This window comes from Trichoderma atroviride, chromosome 7 (genome assembly GCF_020647795.1).
Source record: "Trichoderma atroviride chromosome 7, complete sequence".
In the NCBI taxonomy this organism is placed as follows: domain Eukaryota; kingdom Fungi; phylum Ascomycota; class Sordariomycetes; order Hypocreales; family Hypocreaceae; genus Trichoderma; species Trichoderma atroviride.
In genome coordinates, this window is record NC_089406.1 from 1547341 (window position 1) to 1568982 (window position 21642).

The 21642-nt window shown below is 51.8% G+C and overlaps 6 protein-coding genes across 6 annotated transcripts; 4 read left to right on the plus strand and 2 right to left on the minus strand.

Moving 5' to 3' along the window:
• Positions 1-2: 2 nt before the first annotated feature.
• TrAtP1_012537 (uncharacterized protein) lies at positions 3-2933 on the minus strand. The gene is made up of 3 exons (XM_014090099.2): positions 1539-2933; positions 774-1419; positions 3-696 (listed from the first exon to the last, which is right to left on the minus strand). Exons 1-3 carry the CDS (start codon positions 1699-1701, stop codon positions 369-371), a joined length of 1137 nt encoding a protein of 378 aa, XP_013945574.1. The 5' UTR covers positions 1702-2933; the 3' UTR covers positions 3-368.
• Positions 2934-4203: 1270 nt separating this feature from the next.
• On the plus strand, positions 4204-6754 carry TrAtP1_012538 (uncharacterized protein; the record flags this gene model as incomplete). Its single annotated transcript, XM_014090098.2, has 2 exons — positions 4204-4629; positions 4697-6754. The coding sequence occupies 2 exons, from the start codon at positions 4204-4206 to the stop codon at positions 6752-6754; spliced, it is 2484 nt and encodes an 827-aa protein (XP_013945573.2).
• Positions 6755-6812: 58 nt separating this feature from the next.
• TrAtP1_012539 (uncharacterized protein) lies at positions 6813-7667 on the plus strand (the record flags this gene model as incomplete). Its single annotated transcript, XM_066115570.1, has 1 exon — positions 6813-7667. One exon carries the CDS (start codon positions 6813-6815, stop codon positions 7665-7667), a length of 855 nt encoding a protein of 284 aa, XP_065971669.1.
• Positions 7668-10822: 3155 nt separating this feature from the next.
• Positions 10823-13407, plus strand: TrAtP1_012540 (uncharacterized protein). The gene is made up of 4 exons (XM_014090097.2): positions 10823-10906; positions 11327-11610; positions 11742-12177; positions 12261-13407. Exons 1-4 carry the CDS (start codon positions 10885-10887, stop codon positions 13010-13012), a joined length of 1494 nt encoding a protein of 497 aa, XP_013945572.2. The 5' UTR covers positions 10823-10884; the 3' UTR covers positions 13013-13407.
• Positions 13408-13867: 460 nt separating this feature from the next.
• Positions 13868-16336, plus strand: TrAtP1_012541 (uncharacterized protein). The gene is made up of 3 exons (XM_066115571.1): positions 13868-14020; positions 14074-14453; positions 14570-16336. Exon 3 carries the CDS (start codon positions 14674-14676, stop codon positions 15907-15909), a length of 1236 nt encoding a protein of 411 aa, XP_065971670.1. The 5' UTR covers positions 13868-14020; positions 14074-14453; positions 14570-14673; the 3' UTR covers positions 15910-16336.
• TrAtP1_012542 (uncharacterized protein) lies at positions 16337-21302 on the minus strand. The gene is made up of 4 exons (XM_066115572.1): positions 20670-21302; positions 17814-20599; positions 16889-17736; positions 16337-16818 (listed from the first exon to the last, which is right to left on the minus strand). The coding sequence occupies exons 2-4, from the start codon at positions 20587-20589 to the stop codon at positions 16693-16695; spliced, it is 3750 nt and encodes a 1249-aa protein (XP_065971671.1). The 5' UTR covers positions 20590-20599; positions 20670-21302; the 3' UTR covers positions 16337-16692.
• Between the last annotated feature and the right edge of the window lie 340 nt (positions 21303-21642).

Genomic DNA, 21642 nt, shown 5'->3' on the forward strand with positions numbered 1-21642 from the left:
CTGACGACCATGTACATGCATAAGAAAACCCAAAGCCCCCCATTCGTTATATGATCCAAGGTGCTGAAAACAAAAGACTTTGCGCAAAATGCGATTCGTCACTGGTCGATGAATAATAACAAGAAAACAAAACCACAAAAAAAAAAAAAAAGTATTACCTACAGCATTCCTCTCTCTCGCCAAGTAGACCTAACAAAACTTTCAAAAACAGACGCACAAATATCTTTCTCTTTCATACACTCTCATACACTTCTCATACACAGACAGGTAAAAAGACATTAACGCTCTCTTCTCCTTTTCCCGTCTTTAAAAAATATTAGGCATAAGCCAAAAAAAAAAGGTATATATAGCTTATTAGTGTCTTTCTGTTAAAAATCTTCAAAATATTGGTCGTATTTGTTGGCCAACTCGGCCGTGTAAACATCGCCCTTGCCGTCGTCCTCGGGGTACATGTCGAAACACTGAGCGTCGCCGGGATATCGAATGGGAGGGATAATCGGGCCGGGCTGGCGGCGGCTGAGGAGATCCTCCCAGTTGACTCCGTGGAAAAAGGGGTGGGCTTTGACGCGGCCGGCCCCGCCGCTGATATTACCGAGGCGTCTGGAGCGGTCGATTGTACAAAACGACTTGATTATGTCTTTGGCCTCGTCTGAGATTTGTGGTTCTTGGGGAAAGACGACGGGTTTCTCAACAATCCTGGTTGGTTGTGGTATTAGCAACTGGTTGGCGCACCAACGCATCAAGAAATGATGCCCGAAAATCGTTCAACTTACTGCTTGTAAATCTCAATAGGATTTTGGTGCCAGAAAGGAGGGTAGCCCGTCAAGAATTCGTATATCAGGATGCCTAGCGCCCACCAGTCCACTGCTGTCGTGTGGCCCTTGTTATGAATGACCTCAGGCGCAAGATATTCGGGCGTCCCACATAACGTGTATGTTTCGACGGGTCTATCATCTTTGTAGCCTAGCCTTTTTGCAAAGCCAAAATCGGCCAGTTTGATGTGCCCGTCCTTGTCCAACAGCAAGTTTTCCGGCTTGAGGTCTCGGTAAGCGACGCCGCCCTGCTTCTCGTGCAAATACTCCAGCACGAGAACAATCTCGGCGGCGTAGAAACGGGCAACCTGCTCATCGAACCGGCGGTATTTGCGCAGATAACTGAAAATCTCGCCGCCCGGGACATAGTCGAGAACCAGGTACAAACGATCTCTGTCGGAAAAAGAAGCTTGTAAATTGGTGATGAAGGGATGGCCTGCCACATCTGCAAGAACTGCCCTTTCGTGACGCACGTGGTCGATTTGTTTCAGCTTGATGACCTCTGTCTTTTTGAGGATTTTGAGAGCATAGACTTCTGCGTTCTTGTCCTCTTCCAGAGGCACAGTGGCGCTGGCAGGGCGGACGAGGCACACTCGAGCAAATGTCCCTACAAGGAAGAAGAAGAAGTATATTTTTAGTAAAAAAAATTCTTTAACCAGGGTCGATTTGTGTTTTGCTTGCTGCTAGAGAATAGGGCGATTCAAGGATGCACGAGGTGAAACGAACCTGTTCCCAGAGTCCGCACCCGCGTGAAATCGGAGGGTTTGAACGTGCGAGTCGGCGGCAGAGGCTTGGGAGCGCTGCCGGGCTGGTGGAGCTGGTGAGACGAGGCCATGCCGGCTGATAACGCAGGAGTGGCCGGCTGCGTTTCAGCAACTGTCACGGCCATTTGCGACGCCTGGAGATGCGAGAAAAAAAGGGTGATGGTAGTGAAGCCAGCCGTACGCGTTGTTGGCGTTGGATTGATGAGTTTGTCGGCGGATTCAAAGTCAGGGGAGGTCCATGGCCTCGTAGAGTGTAGGTATATAGAGAGAAAAGACGATCAGAGAGGGAAAAAAAGTTTCAAAGAGAGATGGAGGAGCGAAGCGAGAGATGCGCGCGCGCGCACTGGTCGGCCGGGCGCTTTATTTGTGAAAGGCGACACAAAGGAAAAAGCGCGAGGGAGATGTCGGCTATTGGTTCAGTCGAAGCATGGCGAGAGCAGAGGCGGAGAGATCCGGCGAGAGGAATCCGGGAGGATGCTGGCGGGAAGAGGATAGGATGGGATGCTTGACTCGGCGCGCTGATGAAGGAGATGCCCTTTTTTATACAGGAAGAGAGCCTTTCTTTTGTTTTTGCGACGATCCTCTTGCGACGGGCGAAGAGAAGGAAGCCAGAGACAGAGCCAGGCCGTCGGCGTTGATTTGTATTACTCAATTGCTTCTTGGCGGTTCAGCTATTGGACGAGTCCAAGTGGGAAAAAAAGAGCCAGGCCAGGCGATAAGAGGCAAGCTGAGGCTGATATCGTTCTTGTACTACCACCGCAGGTGGTTCGTGGAGAGCCGGAGGGGCGCTTATGACGCAACAGGCGAGCAGCGACTGGGCAGTTTGACCAGTTGGACCAGTTGGACCAGTGAGACCCTAGCAGGTGCTGGAGATGCTCCAAGGGGCACGCTAGCATCGCAAGAGGGAGTCCGTTCGGAAGGCGAGGAACCGGTGCTGAGGCCTTGGTTTGTCTGGAGTTGATGGCTTTGCGGGCTTTGCGGCTCCGGTTGGATGGATTCGGCTGTCAATGGCGTGCCGTGATCAATTGAATGCAGTACAGCTTCGTCGTGGCTGTTGTTCATGGATAGTAGGCTCTTTTCATCCCGCGGTCTTGGCACTTACACGCACTTACACGAGAGGCACTTGGTATATGCAGGCCGGTACATGACATCAGGGCGGTGGTGATAGATGATGGGATAAATTCCAGGATTCAAGGGCACGCATGACACCACTGGCGATTGTTGAATCTTCAAGACCAGCTCCGATATAAATATGTTACCTTGTACATCAGGCTAATTCATGATTCTCTCTTGTCATAGCAAGTAGGTACTTACATCGTGTACCTTAGGTAGGTACTGGGTATTGCCATTCCCAGAGATGTCATGCAGGCTGCATGTAAGTCATCGGCTTTTGACAGCTTCGGCGGGCACTGAGATTTAGGGATGCAACGGCACACTCTGCGCGCATTAGCCCGCAGCCAATAAAAGGCCATGCATTATGGGGATGTCCACGGGGCCTGCGGCATCTGATAGACAAGTAGATACCTTGGTACATGTAAGAGATGGAATAGATGACTGTTACTACTAGTAGTCTCCCTTGCCATCACCCATGCGCCAGGTCTTGCGGATGATACATTTATTGATTATTATTATTATTATTTTTTTTTTCCTTTTCCTTTCGGCCAGCTGTGAATTTTGAATTTTCAACATGCATTCTGCTATTTCGATGTTGTCTTTTCAATTCCTTCTTCTCGCTGGCCTAGCGCATTGATCTTTCTTCACATGAGATGGTCACGGGTTTGTCAAACAGGGGCAACTTTGGCATATAAAACGGCCTAATACTTCTCAGACACGTACTCGGCGGGCGGGTGCCCCGTACCGTACCTCTCAGGCGTCAGACCAATCCAGGTACATGCGCTGCTAGGAAGCCTTGTGGACGGCGTCTTGATCTCACCGGCCCTGCCCCTTGCCCTTGCTGACCAGGCGCTGCTATTACTAGCAGGTACATGTAGTCTGGTACTGTAGCCCTGGAGGTCAACACAATCTCGAACTTTAGAGCACGAGCAGTGCGCCCAGGTGCCGAGATGGGCATGACGACTGCCCCTGTACGTGCCGGATCAGCGGACCTGCCAGGCGTCATGGGCTCCGCGGCGCTGGTTGGCTGGTGGAATGCAGCCCTGCAGCTAAGGCAGACTCGCTGGTTGGCGGGCTGAACCAGCACCCGTAGGCTGTAGCTCTCGTAAGGGCGAGCCCCGCGAACGCCAGCGCTGCCACGGCCGCTAGCCCCAACGGCAGCCCGGACACTTGCCGTCACTGACTGCTGGACTCCGTCTTCACCACCAGACCTCGAAGCTCACCCAGTGTCTTGACATCGCCAGCATCGTCCGCAGTATCTGGCGCTCTTCACGGCGTCCGCAGCATTCTACCCGCCCGCCCGGCTCTTCGCGAGCTTCGCCACCGTCCTCCACGACTCTCTCCCGCCTCCTTCCCCCCTTCGCGACGGCCCAATCCCGGCAGCCCGACGACAGCAAACAGCCAGCTCATCAGCGGCTCTTCTAGCCATCCGACGGCCGGCCTCTCTGCTGTCGCCTGGGTTGCAGTCATTGCCATCATAACACCGTCATGCGCCCTTGAATCTCGTCGAAACCATGTTCTCCAACTTGACCAACATCGTCCAGAGAGCTCAGCAGCTCATCGATCCCACCCAGGGACTGAACCTCTCCAACTCGGATCGGAATCCTTCCAAAGCCTCCCTGTTCCAGAGCCAGTTCCGACTGCCCTCCTCACAAACACCTCTATACGAGATCAATGCGGAGCTGACCATCCCGCCCTCAAATTCCGTGCGCGGCGATCCGGACCATGATAGGGGATGGCACTATGCTGGAAAGCTACATCTTTCAGAGGCCTACATGTGCTTCTCGACGACGCCGACGAGCTTCACGCAGTCAGCGAGTACCTCGACTTCTTCCGCTTTTACCGGCCAGACCAATGGCAGCGGCCCGAGTGGAAGCGGCTTCACGTTCCCGCTCTGTGCTATTAGGCGAGTGGAGAGATTGAATAGCCAAAACTTTCAAGTATGTCGTATCCAGTATTCTAACAACGTGATATGCGAAATGACTAACAGGCATAAACCACCACCAGTTTGCACTTGCAATTACTACTTGGAACGGCTTACTAGCGGACACCTCAAAGCCCGGCAACGGCAACAACAACAAGAATGTTCGAGAACAGCGGATTACCATCCACTTGGCGGGCACTCGGCAGGCTTGTGAAAGGTTCTGCGACGGCTTGAAGCGAGGTCTCAGAGCCGGAGTTGGCAACGTAGGCAAGCTGCGCAAAGTGGTGGCCGAATGCTACTCTGAGCATCTCTTGCGGACAGATGACAAGGCAAACGTGTCACCGCCGGATGCAGGACTGGGCATGGCTTTCCGATACCCCGGAGATCCAAAGAAGCTCCGCGACAGGGCCAAGATGAGACTATGGGCTGAATACCTCCGGGATAATGGCCGGAATATGATGCTGATCCGTCAACCCACTTTCCACAAGCTTATCCGTGTTGGTCTCCCAAACAGACTTCGGGGCGAGATATGGGAGGTGACCTCCGGCTCTCTGTATCTCCGACTGGAAAACCCGACGCTGTACTCCGACACGCTGGCCAAGTACGAGGGCCAGGAATCGCTTGCCATCGATGAGATTGAAAAGGATCTCAATCGCAGTCTGCCCGAGTATCCTGGTTTCCAGAGCGAGGAAGGCATTGGCAGGCTTCGCCGTGTTCTCACGGCCTACAGCTGGGTCAATGCTGATGTGGGCTACTGTCAGGCTATGAATATTGTTGTGGCTGCGCTGCTCATCTACATGTCGGAGTCGCAGGCCTTTTTCCTTCTCTCGGCCCTGTGCGATCGCCTAGTCCCAGGGTACTACTCTACGACCATGTATGGCACCCTTTTGGATCAAAAAGTTTTTGAATCTCTGGTTGAAAAGACCATGCCCATTCTGTGGGATCATCTTGTAAAGAGCGATGTTCAGCTATCAGTCGTTTCGCTTCCCTGGTTCCTTTCTCTGTATATTAATTCTATGCCCCTGGTTTTTGCTTTCCGCGTTTTGGATGTCTTCTTCGTCGAGGGCCCCAAGGTGCTGTTCCAGGTTGGCCTTGCAATCCTGCGCATCAATGGCGAGGAATTGCTGGACGCACCTGATGACGGCGCTTTCATATCTGTCCTCAAGTCATATTTTGCCAGACTCGATGAATCAGCTCATCCAAAGTCAGAAAACCCCAAGCTGAGGGCGGTCACGAGATTTCAGGAGCTCATGGTTGTGGCCTTCAAGGAGTTCTCTGGAGTCACTCACAGCAGCATCACAGAGCTTCGGCTTAAGAACAAGGACTCTGTCCTGAACAATATCGAGAGTTTTGCCAAGAGGACGGCGATTCGCAACCTAGGGCCCGACAGCAAGCTGCTAAGCCCAGACGAGCTCGGTTCCCTGTACGATCGGTTCTATAACGTCTTGTACGAGCGGCAACAACGGGATCTGACGATCCAGGAAGAACTGAAGCGCCAAGCAAAGAGTAGCAGACTGCGGGCTTCGGAAATCCTCGCCACGACTGCTCCCAACGAAGTGGAAAAGGGTCGTGTCGGACTTGGCCCAAGCACCAGTCTCATGGATTACGATGCCTTCCGTGAGTTTTTGGCTGCCATGTCTAAATGGGCCATCTCGGATTCCAAGGCGAGTGGGGGAGACGGCAAATATTACGGTGCCAAAAAGGTTCCCGATTCCATGTCGCCTTGGGGTAACGGACCCGAGCCCGCAGAACATGAGTTTCTGCGACGCGTTTTCAACAAGTGGGATGTGGACGGATCATCAGCGTTGACCCTGCAAAATGTGGTGACGGGCATAGCCAGAATCAAAGGCAAGAAAGACATCATGGGCACAATCACGTATTTCTTCGAGCTCTACGACGATGACAACGACGGAAAAGTGGACCGAGAGGGCATCTTGCGAATATCCGAGGCTTTGCTCTTCTTGTCTCGACGCGGACTAGAAGGCACGCTGAGCCCAGGGGCTTCGAGCATTGGACTGAATGGCGATGTTAGCGCCAGCGACTCTCAGAGCAGCTTACCCCCCCGAGATATCGACCAACGAGCGATTCCTGGGCAGCATCAGTGCATTTATCAGGCGATGTTTCGAGTATGCCGATCCTGACCACCCAAAAAATCAAGATGGGCAGGATTTTGGAACCTCGACATTGGACGAAGACCTCATGGTTGATCCGAATGCTTTCGCAATCGGAGATGATGAGGACGAAGAAGAGGAGGAGGAGGAGGAAGAAGATCTCTTGGCGCTTGAAAAATCACCACCTGGCACTCCTACGAAAGCTAAAAAGACTGCGGACTTACTGAGCCCGAACAAGGAGAGTTTTGACGGCGCCAGCGTCGATAATGAGTCTCGTCGGCGCGTATCAAAAGCCAAGGCCGAAGCAGCTAACGCAGCGCTCGACCCGGCTCATCCCCTCCATATCACGCTACCCACCTTCCGGATGGTTGTGCTGGCAGATGAGATTCTCGAACAGTTCTTTGAATCGTCTTTCCCGACCTCGCTTCACATCATCGAAGGCCTCCAAGCCCCCAGCAGCTCCTATTACGGCCCATCACTCACCACATTCTCCAATCTAGGCTTTAGCGCCAGATCACAGGCCCAGGCGCAATCCGGACCCATGGGAGGCGGCCGCGGCTTGCGCGGTGTTTTGGATAACATTGTTACGGACGGAATGCGGGTGGCGACCGAGGTGCGGAGGAGGATGGAAGAGGCTCAGAGGGAGCTGGAAAAGAATGCTCTGCCCAGCCAGCGGACAGAGGACGATGAAGAAGATGATGACGATGTTGGCGTGGCAATTGGTGTGAGAAAGGGCGCTAGCACGGATATTGAGCGCCGGTCAGTCATGAGCACTGACCGCGACCTTTTAGACGGAGCAGATGCACAAGCAGGGTCCGGGGCGGCTTCAAAGGGACCAGGGCATGATCATAACTTGTTAGAGGTTGACACGGCGGCTGGACGGCGCCGAGCCAACAGCGCGTCGACGACAGGGGGGTCGGCTGTACTAGAATTTGAAGGGTAATAGGAGGAAGGCTGAAGAGGATCGTGTACCATCTCTTTTTGTCGGGTAGTCTTGATCTTCTTCAATTGGGAAATGAAAGTACAAGATTCCTTTTTTTGTCTCCTTGTTCATACTGTGTGTGCTCTCAGCTCTTTCAACTGAGGTTCAATGTGGACAAGTGTGTTATAAACTAACAGCAGAGGAATACAGTGAGGGAGGCAATGGGGGTAAACAAGATGCTGCAGTGTGTTGAATGTTTCCTTTTCCTATGTCTGGCGAATATAGATATGTCTGGTCTAGTTTGTGGTTCTCTTTGGCTTGGATTCAAGATCAATGCTAGATAAAATCATACTACCGGTTCTTTTCTTTCTGCTTTCGCTTTCTATCTTGGATGAGAGGTCGTCGGGAGCAGCCATCTGAATGTCACGTGCTTCATTTATCAAGATATACAAGATCTTGGAGCTTATTATTAGGATTGTTACAGATAGAGCACGAAATCTTAAACCCCAGCCAAGACCAAGACCCTTGGAATGCAACTGTAGTTGCTCTGGCAGAAGAAACGGTATATTGCTGCCGGATTAGGTGCCTTGCTGGGTATCCAAGAACGGCAAGTAATAGTAGCGGCATTGCCACTGGGCATTTAATTTAGGAATTTATCAAGCAAAACAAGACGATTTGATCCTTTGCAATATACGAGAAGGGGAAGGTCCTCGGCTAGACTCCCGAGCCGGGCTCTGATCCGGTAGTGTTTCTTCTTATTTCTTCAAATGGGCTACTTGTTAGTACCTAGGTAGTAGTACTACTCCGTACTAGCAGGTAATTAGAATAACATGAAGAACCAATGCTAGGAGCGTGATCCGTGCGAATGACAAATGGCATGATGCCACTCGCTTGCTCATGGCAACGCTGTTTCGGAAGAGAGCCTGTCATTGCTTTCCCTCTGTCCATCTAGATACGGCCATTTATCCAGGGTTTAAGCGCGTATTAAGTGGCCTTTTGCCCCTCTCGGATCGCCCGTAGGAAACATGGACCCCTTGTTTCCTTGGCCTGCAGTTTGTTTGGCTGTGGTTTGTCTACGGTATTTTATTCATCAAATCTCCCTTGTATCCGTAAGGATATTTTTGTTGAAGAAAGAAAAAGCGGATCCAGGGCATTGATCTTTCATTTCCCCCCACTGATGAGATTTTTTTTTTTTTCGAAAAGAGAGAGGGAGATCAATTGAGATTTAGTATTGTTCTTTTTTTCCCTGGCGAATCAATCTGTTTTGGAGGGGGGGTTGCATTATGCTTTGATGATGAGAGGAGAGGAGAGGAGGGAGGGGGGGCGAGAGCATGTGAGATTGTGGCACACACCACAAAAGTGCTTGTGCTTGTGAGAGCTATACTTGGATTTTTGAGCTTGATACGTGTTAGAGATACGAGGTGCGCAAGCTTTTATTGTTTTATCAATATCCCGATGTGGGTAGCGCAGCAATGCGAGATTTGGAATCCAATGGCTATTGCGGCAAAACAGAGCTGAGATGGTTGCTTTGATAAAGAGAATCAAGATTCAATGTTTAGTTGCCCTCTGAGCAACCAACTACATGCCTGATTCAGCATGTGCGAGGCTCAGTCCTCATATCGCCGACGCTCAGACTCCATGGACTGGTACTCCGTATTGGACCCTGGAATTTACACTGGGGCTTCCGGGTTCAGTGTTAGTGGCTCTTGGGCCTGCATGCACTTTACTCGTACGGAGGTTCCTGTACGGGGGGGAGAGGAGCGGAACATGAAGCCATTTGCTCTCCTGTGCCCTGTGATACGCGCATGTTTCAGGTAGCAGCTGGCCTCCACCGCGCGGATACCAAGTACTAGCACCAGATCACTCAGCGCCTGTGCGCCTGTGCATTGTTACTGTAGGAGGTACCTCCGGTCGCTACCTGTGCTACCACCTCCTGGTTTCGCCTCCTCTGTGTTCGTCTTCAAAACATTCCTGGGTGCGGGCAGTTGGCATTCCCTGTCTCGCACTGTGGAATTCCTCTGGACTACAGTACTAGCAGCGATCGCCGATGCTAGCACGAAGCAGTTGCTCATTTTATATTCACAGATTTTAGCTAATGGAATACATCTGTCTGCGAATAAAACCCGACCGCCTCACATTGGTAGCAAGCAATTATTAGGAGGTGCAATAGTAGCAGTACTAGCGGTACCTAGAAGCTCTTAGTGGGCTGGCCGCTCCCACTTAGCGCTAATCTGCAGGTCAACTCTCGCACTGGTGCCCCCCGCCACGGGACCTTACTGCTTCGGGGAGCTTTTTGAGGGGGGGGTTCACGGCTCAGGGCCAATCCACTCCTCAAACGGCATTACAGCACTTCATCTCGAGTAAGTAAAACTGGAAAGTAAAAGGGGGCGAAAGACGCTTGGAGCTGGCGGGCATGAGATTGGTTGTTTTCCTGCTCTTTTATTTTACAAGCACCGGTCGATAGCTACCCCAAGCGAAGGAATAGATACCCTCGGCTTTGTTCTTCGTAGTCGGGCAATCTTGGGTCACTGCTAGCCAGTCGGGGCCGCTGATCGCTATTCGCAGCCAGCCCAGCGCGAGTTTCTTCCCTTCCCGTCCGCCCAAGCGCGGGCAGCCACCCCCCTTTTCTGGATCTGGAGAAGGGGAACAGCAGTGGCACAGTGTGGAGGGGCGTACTCTGCGCGACCTGGTGCCCATCACCAAATGGTTCCATCAATCAATCAATTGGTGCTGCATGCATGCACTCGTCATTCATTCACTCGCTCGCTGCTTCAACTTGTCCCGCAACCTGTGAACATCTATGTGACTGCCAACTACTGAAACACAACTACTTCTGCTGCTGCCATCCCGGTTTTGTTTTTGGCATTGATCCTCGAGGTTGGCTGTCCCAGTCTCTGCCGGGTGCGTTTGCCAGCTGCAAAGGGGACCCCCCTTGTGCTGTAACCAGCCCCGGTCGACTCTGTCTGCAGTGCTCTCAGCGCATTCAGCATTGCTCGCCCAGGGCCTTCTCTAGCGCTACTGCAGCAGTGGCTGCCCTCTAGAAGGCCGCGGTGCCTGGGGCCTGGTTGCTAGCCGGTAGCGCCCATCTTTGTTTGGCGGCTGGCCATGACGCTAAGCCCAGCCTTGCAGGTCCAAGGAATTTAACTGCCATAGTCCCCTGTGTCGCGAGTCAACCTCTCAAGACCCTTTGGACATCCCATACATAGCATTTTGACATTGAAGCAATTGTATCGCCATCATGTCCGCCAACGGTTACTTTGGTAAGCGCCCTCTCCGCCCCCAATTGCGTCGTGATTTGGTTTCTTTGATGCCTTGAATCCATTCATTTGAGCTTCGACCACGTTGCTTGCTCCTGGTGCCGTCATGCCGACCGTTCGCTGGCGCTGGTGCCGTCCTGCGACACCACGGCGGCAAGACGCGCAAAGGGGGCATCATCAAAAAAAGGCGAATCAATGAGATTATCGCATGACGCCTGCGGTCGAAACCAATCAAGGGGGCTCAAGCCCACCTGGCGGGCGCATTCAGGCCTATCCTCTCCTCTGATCGACCCTCCTCCTGCTGTATCATGTTGACGACACGGGCTGCCGTCCTGTTTCATGTTCTGCCCATCATTCGCCTATCTGGCCTGCCGCCGTCCGTCGCTTCATGCTGATGCTGATGCTGATTGCCGTCTCCTATAGGGCAGCAACCCGCCGCGCAGCCGCCCAGGCTGTCGTTCAACGGCGACCTCAATGATAATAACAGCGATAGCCTCGCCTCCAACAATCCCTTCCGCAACATGCGCACTGCTTCTCCGTCCTTCCCCACGACGCCTACATCGCCCTTTGACGACCCGATGCCGTCCCAACGCCCTCTATCGCGGAATCCTTTCCTGGACCAGCCTCTGGCACCGCGGCCGGCTGACAACCTGGCTGCTCCTGCCGGTCCCGACAAGACTCAGTCTCTCACTGCCGAAGACATCTTTGTACGTTTCCATCTCTCTCCATCTCTCCACGATATGACGACATGGTCGCGCGTGCCAAACTGCTCCCTCTCCTGGCTGTCTGGAGCCAACAAAATCAACCAGTGCTAACCAAGGTATTCACACCAATATAGGGGTCCCTGACGCTCGACGACTCTCCCGCCTTTTCAGTAAAGCAGCAGCCCAGCGACTCGCAGCCCAAGAAGCGTCCCACAGACCGGCCGGCGCCTGCTCGTCGTGAAAGCGAAAGCCAGGCATCCAGCAAGCATCGCCCTACTCGCTCCCAAGAAGAGGCACTGAGAGCCCGCAAGCCAGCGCCAAAGAACGCGGCGTCGAGCACTACCCGCCCCAGCCTTTTGGACGACTCGCCGCCCCGTAAGCCGGTGCAGCGACGCCCAAGACGCAACTCTGACTCGTCAGCCATGGATTTCGATTCGAAATCTCTCACTGCTGAGGAGAGGAGGATGATTGAGGCCAAGCGTCGGGAAAAGAGCAAGGCCAAGCAGCGCCCCAGCCGCAAAATGGACATTATTGATCAGCTGGACGCCACCAGCATTTATGGAACAGGCTGTATGTATAACCAACTTTGCAAAAGTCTCCTCGTTTCGATATCCTAGGATGTGTGTTTCTAACTCGATTCTTTCCCCTTTTAGTATTCCACCATGATGGGCCTTTTGATGCCCTCAACCCTCACCGAAATCGTCAGAACAGCAAGAAGTTGTCTCCGATGCAAGCCTTCCCGGAGGGCTCTCTGAACAACACACTTGGCGGCTCTGGCCCACTCAACGCCTCGGCTGACCATTCCAACTTTATGGGTCACGGATCTGGCGAAGCCTTCCATGACTACGCCGCCAGCGGCAAGGGCAAGAATCGAGAACCCGTCATCTTTGACTCAGCGGCTCGTGCCAGTCTGGTGCACGGAGATGAGTCTCATGGACTGGGCACTTCGACCTTCCTCGAGGGAACGCCGGCTGCACGATCGGCCATTGTCCGCCGAAATGAAGAGCAGGCTCAGGAGATTGCCGAAGGTGGCTTGCAGCGGAAGAAGTCTGTAGCACAGAGAATCAGAAACAGGGTGCGACCAGACTACAGCAACAGACCCATGCCAGGCCACGGCCGGTATGAATCCGACGACTTTGGCGAGTTTGGCGGCCGTGAAGAGGCCAGAGCCCCGAGACCACCTCCTCGTGAGCGTGAGCGCGAGCGCGACGGCAGGCCTTCGCCGCCATTGAAGCCACGACAAAACTCAGCAGCAGGTGCGCTGGAGGGACGATCCTCGGAAGCACTGCCATCTCCATCTGAGGAGATGCCCGCCAAGCCATCAGGCCTCTTGGGCCGGATGAAGAGTTTGAAGGGCGGCAGGCGACCAACCAGGAATGCCGAGGCACCGGGGATGGCTACCTAAAGCACATTGCATTGAGATTTGGCAAGGCGTGAAATTGTGAAAGCAGCAGCTGGACGATACGAATGTGTTCGGTTCCCCATGGTCTATAAAAATGATATCCGCATGACATTTTTTTTCGGAGAAAGAGAGAGAGAGAGATGGGAAAGGTCGAGAAGGATGAAACAGAAGGGGAGTTTTTTTTTTTTTTTTTTTTTTTTTAATACTCCCTAGAGGAGTAATTTGGGGCATAAGGGAGAGATGCCTGCCCATTTAAAGAATTGAGCCTTTGGTTATTCGTCAAAGCCCGCATATGAGAGAACTTGTTTTGTTTTCTGTTTTTTTTTATCCATTGTTTTTTTTTTACACTTTTTTCTTATTCCAGCGGGCTGTGTACTTAATATATGAAATTGTTTTCACTCTGTGTTGTTTCAAAGATAAAATAAGACAAAATAGATCGTGAACTGTTCTTTCCGTTCCGTTTGCTACACAAGAGCTTCAAGAGTGTGAGGATATATCTATTTTCCCTGCCGCCAGAAAAGGCTCTCAAAAACTGATTTTGATGGCTGAATGAGAAATTAGAGGATATTTTTTCTCGTCGCTATGCTAAATTTTAGCAGCGTATGATATCGAGCTGCTGTCTGCGATATAGGAATCCTGAAACTAAATTGTTACGTCGCGATTCAAGACTGTTGGGAAGGATGTAGCTGAAGCTTTTTCTAGCTGGACTGAGAACTCAAACAGTATTTTATTATCTGCTCATGTCGTAAAATACATATAATACAATCTTGGAGTAGGACTTGACTTATCTACTTTATTTATGTGTTACCAAGACTCTTCTTAAGATGATGAACTTGGCGGCTTCTTTACCAGCGCCCGCTCTCACCTTTGATGGCGGCTCCACAATGACGCTCTTCTCTCAACATCCATCATACACGCCGGTATGGCAGAATCATCAATCATGATCTCTTGAGCGTCAAGATTCAATTTCGTACTGCTGGACGGCGTCTTTTTCTGTGTAGCATCCAATAGGTATACAATTCTAAAGAGAGTGGGCGACGACAATTGCTAAGCATGCCTCACAGAGCCATAAGACGAGCGTCATCTTTGGGATAAATCAGCTTTATAGCTTATTACTTCAGACGCCCCACGTCAAAGTATTTCTCAAGAAATATACTATTAGCAACGTCTATTGTATAATAAGAACAGCATGGCGGCAGCCTCACATCGTCATCGCACCTTCACCCCGCCAGCTCATCAACGAGACCCCAATTCACGGCCCAGACCTGTGTCAGCCTCAGCCCTTGCGAGCATTGAGAAGCAGCGTCGAGATTTTGTGAGGGATCTGGGGCCGTGCCGGAGTGGATGCGAGGATCTGGACAGTTATGTCCTTCTTGCGGGCGGGTTTGAGCGGGGGAGCGTTGTTGGGATAAGCGCGGAGGATGAAGATGGAGTGGGCGTGATGGTGAGTTTTTGCTGACTATATATAAATACGAGTGCTTTTGATTTGTACTCATTCTCAGATTCTCTGCCCGCTTCTTACAAAGCATGTGATAGCTAATGACTCGTCATCACAGCTAGGTCTCCAAGTGCTGGCATGCTCTCTCCTGGACAGCGCCGCTCAAAAAGTCCAAGTCATCACGCCGAAGCCGCCCAGCACCATTGTCGTGCTGCTGAAAAACGCCATGACAGCTGAGCTCAAAGCAAGAGGCGTCTCAGGCTCTGATGAAATTGCGGCCCGGAGGAGAGACTGTCTGGATCGAATCATGCTTTCACGAGTCTTTGATATGGATGGGCTGGATGAGGTTTTGGCGGATCTGGACGCCACGGCTGCTGCTGCTGCTCCTAGAGGTGGTAAGGAGGAAGAGGAGACTATCGAGATACAATCAGCCGAAGAAATAGCTGTTATGGGAGCGCAGCCTAATCCGACTCCCGCTAATGTTGATGGCGATTGTAATGGTGCTGTCTTAAGCAAAGAAGAGACGCCAGGGGAAGCATCTGTCGTCGCCGAGATCCAAGACAGCCAAGATGAAGATGAGACGCCATCCCCTCCATCATCCCCAATATCAAAACCTCAACCCCCCCATCCTCAGCCCAACACCAATCTTAAAGATACAACAGCAACAACAGAGCCGGATAATCACAGCCTTCCGAATAGACAAGTCGACAACAAAAACAACGGCAAGTCCACCACCACAACAGCTTCTTCAACCCCCGACATCGTCCTCATCACCCACTTCTCCTCCCTCCTCACCAGCTTCTTTACCCAGCGCGACAAATCAGCCGCTCACGTCGCCCTCCGCCTCCTCGCCACCCGTCTCCGCCATCTTTCCAGAACGCTCCCTTCAAACCCGCTCATCCTCCTCCTCAACTCTACAGACTCCGGTGCCCACGCCTCGGAGTCTCACAGCCATGAGAATAATCTAAACATGAATTCGATTCCACTGCCGCTGCCAGATCAGCAGTCATCATCCACTGCCTACAAATCGGCTTCTTCCTCCACCGACCCAACTCTACGATCCATCTTCAACCCAGCCCACCACGCCAGCACTTCATACAAGGCGAACAAACCAACCTTTGGCCTCGTCTTCACTCAGCTGCTTGACCTTCATCTCCTTTGCACGCGAGCTCCGCGCCACAGCAGAGCGGCGACTTCTTCGCTCCGTGCCGTGACGGTCGTGGAGGTGCTGTTGGATGAATTAGGCTTGTGGGAAGGGGAAAGGGGGCAGAGGAAGAGGAGAGAACAGCGATGGACTATTATGGCTTCTCGCAATGGCCGTATGGTTAGTGTCCCCGGCAGTGGGAGAAAAAAGAAACCCAGAGTGATGATTAGGGAATTACTATGGATGATTCATTTACATCACAGTCGCTTCATCCGTCTTTTTTCTTCGCTGTCTCTCGTCTCACTGCTGTCGCTGTAAAAGCGGACAGACTTAGAATATTGAGACAAGTCGAGTGTATCATAAGTAAATATTGCCTAGAACCTCTTTGAATCAATCACTCGTTACATGAAATCTCAAACAGATATGCCAAAAGCTGCGAGCTGCCACGTCTACTACAGGTATTTGTGTGTAAATGAATCTACCTCCAATTATAAGCGTCCTCTTAGAAAAGTTCCGGGTTTCAAGTCCTATGCCCCTAAGTTACAAAGCTTCCCACTCTCATCTACGTACAACGTCTCCCTTCATTTTGATACTCAAATTCCATCCCCTCTCCTCGGATGGCTCTAGGTGAGCTCATCCACTTGCTTGCTGCTCCTACACTCGCCTAGCTCACTCTCGCCGCTCACATACGACCAAAAGCAGAAAACAAGAACCAATAAAGAGAAATGACGGAAATGAGAAATGGAAAAAAAAAAAAAAAAAAAAGGCAGAATGACATTAAAACAGACCTCTGTGGGCGCTAAAAGCGTTTGCAAGGATGCCTCTGATTCTTTCTACGCTCATATCAAGCGTAGATGCCCCATCTCGCACCGACTGGAGTTGTAGTGCTTGATGCGGTGTATGTAAAAGGTTTTTAAAAAAAAATAAAAAGAAGAGAAATAGCAAAGAAGAAAAAGAAACAGAGTTTAAGAGAAAAAAACTGGTTTCTCAAATAAATTGCTCTCGGGATTGAGGCAACTGTATCTTTGCGATTTCGTGGAATCCAAGAAGAATTTCCTGGAAATTAAAGAATTCTAATATGTTGTTGAACGAAGGCTACCATTATCGCTGTTGGGTAGTTTGTGCGGGCGGTTGTGCGCCAAACACGTCCGATCGCCTGCTGCTCTTCCAAAAATCAATGGATTCCACTACATCCTCTCCTCGTTCATCTACATAAGCGAATATAATCTATCGTGAATCAGTCAGTAAAGGGAACAGCACAAAATGTGTTAACTGATATTGGGTGAAAAGGGCATACCTCGTGAGTGCTGCTGTGGAGCATCCTGATGTTCTTGTGAGGGACAATATGCACAGCACCATTCTCAATATTGCGCAACTCAACAAAGTTCGGCTCAAATGCAAGAATCCAGGGGTAGCTAAGCGCGAAGTTCTGAGGTGAACCTTCCCAATCAATTCTCCACTCTGGTCGAGCTCTCCAACCATTTCGGTTGACAAAGAAGGAAAATTCTGAGTAGTTGAGCAGAAATTCTCCGTTGAGACGTTCAATATGGATGGGCTTGGCTCCTTCTTTGCGGGCCACGAAATCCAAAGAGGTATCTGCCTGGTCAAGCAACGACTGCGTTTCAAGTGTTTCGAGCGAGACGACTTCAAAGCCTCTGGCACATGCCACGCACAGTTTCGACTTGAGGAAATGCACAGAAGACGATTCGGTTGGGATGTAAAACTCCTTGAAAGGTCTCAGCTCATCAAAACCACCACCCATGAGCTTTCCGAGACCCTTCTGCTTCTTTCCTTTGGTCATAGCGTCATTAGGTTCAAACACTTTAATGGTAGTAGATAGTGTTGACGATTTGACACAGCACACGAGATGTCGACCCATACAGATGCCAGACTTGAAGAAACTACAGTGGTTTTGAATCTTCTTAGGTCTCTTAGCCAGAGCAGGATCGTCAGACGTCAGGGCAGAAAGCGAGTAAGAGAGTAGCGTCTTGTTGGAAAGAACAAGGAGAAGCTGGTATTCTTCAAGAATATCAATCTGGGTGACACTGGTCGTTTCAAGGACACGTCGAGGAACTGCTTCTGTGTTCTTGCGATCTGAAATATAGACGCCGTTATCAGTACCATAAAGGAGCTTGCGGCCTCCGTCTGTTCACTAGTTAGCTCTCAGAATTCTCGGGGGGGAAGGGGGGTAAGGTGGGAAGTAAGGAAACTATAAGACGTACCAAATGGCGAGACACAGTTAACTTGGTTCGTTCCCACAAAGAAGTTGCTGGAGATGATATTGGTTGTGAAGAAGTCGGCTCGCGCTCGGAGCCGTTGTTGTGAGGCGTCAATGTGCTCAAGCCACTTTTTCCGCGCTGCCTGGTTGGCGGCATAGACCGTGAGCTCATATCCCGCCTTGCCAAGATGCCTAAAGGTAATGGGCCAGCCTTCTCCTTTTTTGGCGTCCCCTGCATTGGCCCGTATGGCCGGTAACAAGCTAGATGCCGACCGCTTGACGCCGCCGTCAGACGGGATCACCTCTTCCATTTCCCGAATGGCAAGCAGCTCCAGGGGAATAGGCCGTCGATAAGCCTTGACTTCTTCGGCCTTGCCATTCTGCTTTATGCGAACAAGCAAAACCGCATGATCGAAGAGGAAACCAGTCAACTCAGCCGATTCAGTAGGCGACTTCTTGAACTGACTCTTGAACACAAGTTCGCGGCCATCTTCAGTAAGTTTCAGGTCGACGCGCTCATTGGGTCGGAACCGGAGCTGTTCCTGAAGCCTTCGCAAGTTGAAGCGGTTCTCGGCTTTGCCAGACTCTGCATTCACTCTTCCTAGAAGATCTCGGATCATGGTGAGAACCTTTGGAATATCTTCCTTGTCGGCGCTGCCATCTTCCGAGTATTTCAGCACATTCTCCAGCAGCAGAGGGTATCTGGCCAAACGCGTGGTTGGCTTGGTAAGATAACCGTTAAGCTCCAGCTTTCTTGATTCCTTTCGCCGCTCAATCTCGTCGACGAGCTTGGAGAAGAAGGGGTTGATGGAACGCTCGTTTTCGAACTCAAATTTGGCTTCCAGCTGTCTAGAACCGTAAAAGATGAAGGGCTCAAATTGCGGCACAAACTCCAGGAAAATATCACCAATATTCTGCACGATAGGATCCTTCTGCTGCCGGGTAGTCAGAGAGCTTGCAAAACGTGAGCTGACGCTATGGACACTTGGGTGATCAATGATGTTGCTGAAGATATTCTTGACCACTCTCTCTCTACGCTGGAGGGGTATTGGCGACGCCTTGGACCGCAGAGGAATAATCCAGAAATCACGTAGGTACTCAAGATCCTTGACGAAGTCTCGTTCGGTATAGCAGATTTCGGATATAACCTCCTGTCGCTTCTTTTCTCGCTCGCTGACTGCGTCAGCAACCTCCTTTGGCACCGAGTTGATCCAGAGCTTCTGTTCATCAGTCTTATCAACCTCGTCATCGTTGACATTGGCAGAGTCTTCCTTGCGCAGCCCAGAGGTAATCTTCAGGTTCAATCTAGAAACCTGTTCTAGTCTTCTAGGGCAGGCAATAGAATAGCAAAGCTGGTCTCTCGTGCAAGTAGGCGAATAACACTCTGATAGTAGCACAAAGACGCCGTTCACGGGCGTATCCTCAGGTTCATCCATCAGACTCTCTCGAAATTGGTACATTTCGGATTGTGAATCTCGCAGCCGATGTTCGTACGTGACATCGTGAAAGTATTTCTGAGCATCCAGAGAGCGACCCAGTAACAGAGCCAAGTTTCGATCAGTCGTTCTAATGATGTAAGATAGTACATCGACTGCCTCTGAACCAGAAAAAGCATTCTTATACGTCAGCTCGTTCTTCGTTCTGTCGCCCACGATAATCTTCTGCCTAAAGCATTCGGCCACTCGTGAAAGAAGGGCCGGGTATACAAGCGGGGCTCGGATCTTCGTCGTCGCAGTGGTCGGGCGCTCGCTGTCGATGGATCTGCTTCTTCCTGGTCTTTGGACGAGCGTGCCTGCGTCAGACTCGCTAGGCGGGGTTATCGTGGAGGCTGTAGACATCATGGAAGCCATAGAGAAAGTTCTTCCATGGTCCACAGTGCTACTTGTAGAGGTCATGGTTTGTGTCCGCGTCTGCGTCCCTGGCATAGGGGCATAGTGGGCGGTTTGGGCTGAGTACCCTGAGCCTGGGTTGGCATCGTTCGGCGCTCGCCGGTTGGGAATAACTCGCCCACTCATGGTTTGTGTGCCATCTCGATCTTGAGGATGGTAAACACCAGTTAATGACATTGAACGGTCATCATGGCGGTCCGGGACTACCCTACCTTGAGCAGTTGTCCTAGAGAGAGCATGCTGATTGTTATAGGGCGCTTGCCGAAACTGATTTGCAGACGACTGATTATAGTTAGTTTGCCCAGGATACATCTGTGGGCGGGGCATGGAGGCTAGGGATTGCGATCGATATGCGTCGCTATTCAAAGCAGGAGGCTGTCCTCCTTGATATGGCCTCTGGACTGGGCCTCTCGGGCCCCCAGATGGTAGCGGCGGGCCGCGAGAGTCGAATCGAGGAGGCCCTGTACCCGGAGGTCCTGGGTAAGGACGCCTGGCCTGCTGTTGCTGCTGCTGCAGGTATTGTGCTTGAGAAGAAGGAACTTGAGGCCCTGAAGCGGAGCGCTGGCCCGGATAGTTGCCATTCGCCATGTGATCGACCGGCCGAGGTCTCGGGGCTTGTTCACGATCGTTGTAATACCCCTGGCCAGGACGAGGAGGCGGTTGGCGATGCATGCCAGAGGCAGATGATATTGTGTGTGTCCTTCCTTGGTCGAGCATTGGCGGGACGGATGCCGATGTCATGGTCTGGGACCTTCCCCCCCCCGGGGGGGCAGCACCAAAGATATTTGAAAACGCGGCATCCCGTTGATAATTGCCATTCTGGTCGGGATAGCCCCGCGGCGGCTGGCGTTGGCCAGGAGGTGCCCGGGGATTGTATTGGTAGTCGGCCATGTTTCCTGCGCTGCAGACAGCGAGCGAGAGCAGTCAGATCGTGTGCTCTCGGCAGACTCAAGGGGAGAAGGGGGACAAACGAGCTGAGAGTGGTGCGTAGGGCCAGCCGCTAGAGCGGTCAGACTCTATACGATTCTAGCCAGCCAGATGTCCCGGTCGGCCGCGTTGCTTCGCGTGTCGTCGTAGCCTGGCGTAGTGAGGATATCGATATTTGGAGCCTTGCGTGGGAAAGCGCTTCCCCTTTGGAATGGATTCTCGGCCGTGGCAGAAAGGGGACCAGTGGTGGAGCGCTCGTCTCCCTTTCTCAAAGCCGTTCAGAGGAACTGACCAAGGTCAATAAAAGCCCCAGTGTTCAACGCTTCTGGCAATGCCGCTGCCTTGTAGTCTTGGGGTACGGACGCTGTGTCGTGTCAAGAAGGGTGCATCAGGGGAGTAGGCGCAAGATTTGCCTGCGGCGTGGGTGACGATGGCTGGTCGCGTTTCGAACCCAGACAAGCCGTTCTTCTCCAACCCAGCGGACGCCTCACGATGCAGAGCAGCCGTCAAGCCAAACAGGAACCCGGAGGGAGTCAGTCCTTCGCAGCTGGACTGGCAGATATGGCTGGTTGGCGACCGACCGACCTACCTTGTGGCTAGCAAGTGGTTTGGCTGTCCGATAAACTGCTAGGCTGGGAAATAGGAAGTACGTAAAGTGGTCGCCGCGTATTACGGAGTGCTCAGGGATAGTGGGATTGAGTCGGCGTGCTGTTGGCACCGCCGCACCGCCTACAGGGGAGTCAACCTACCCGCAAGACATCCATGGAAGGCAGCGCCAAGCCTAGCGCACCTCTTTCAGAGCTATGGGGCATTCAAAATGGCCTACCTCTGCAGAGGGCCTGCTAAAGCATGTTGATGATGCTGTTACGTGCCTTTGTTCTCCGTATCGGCAGCCCCAGTATTAAACAACAAGTATCTAGCCTAGTAATAGCATTATCCAAGCCCAAAGATTAATCTTTCAGAGTCATTAGCAACTTGGAACTTGAAACGTGGAAGGCGAGAGAATCTGTTGGCCGC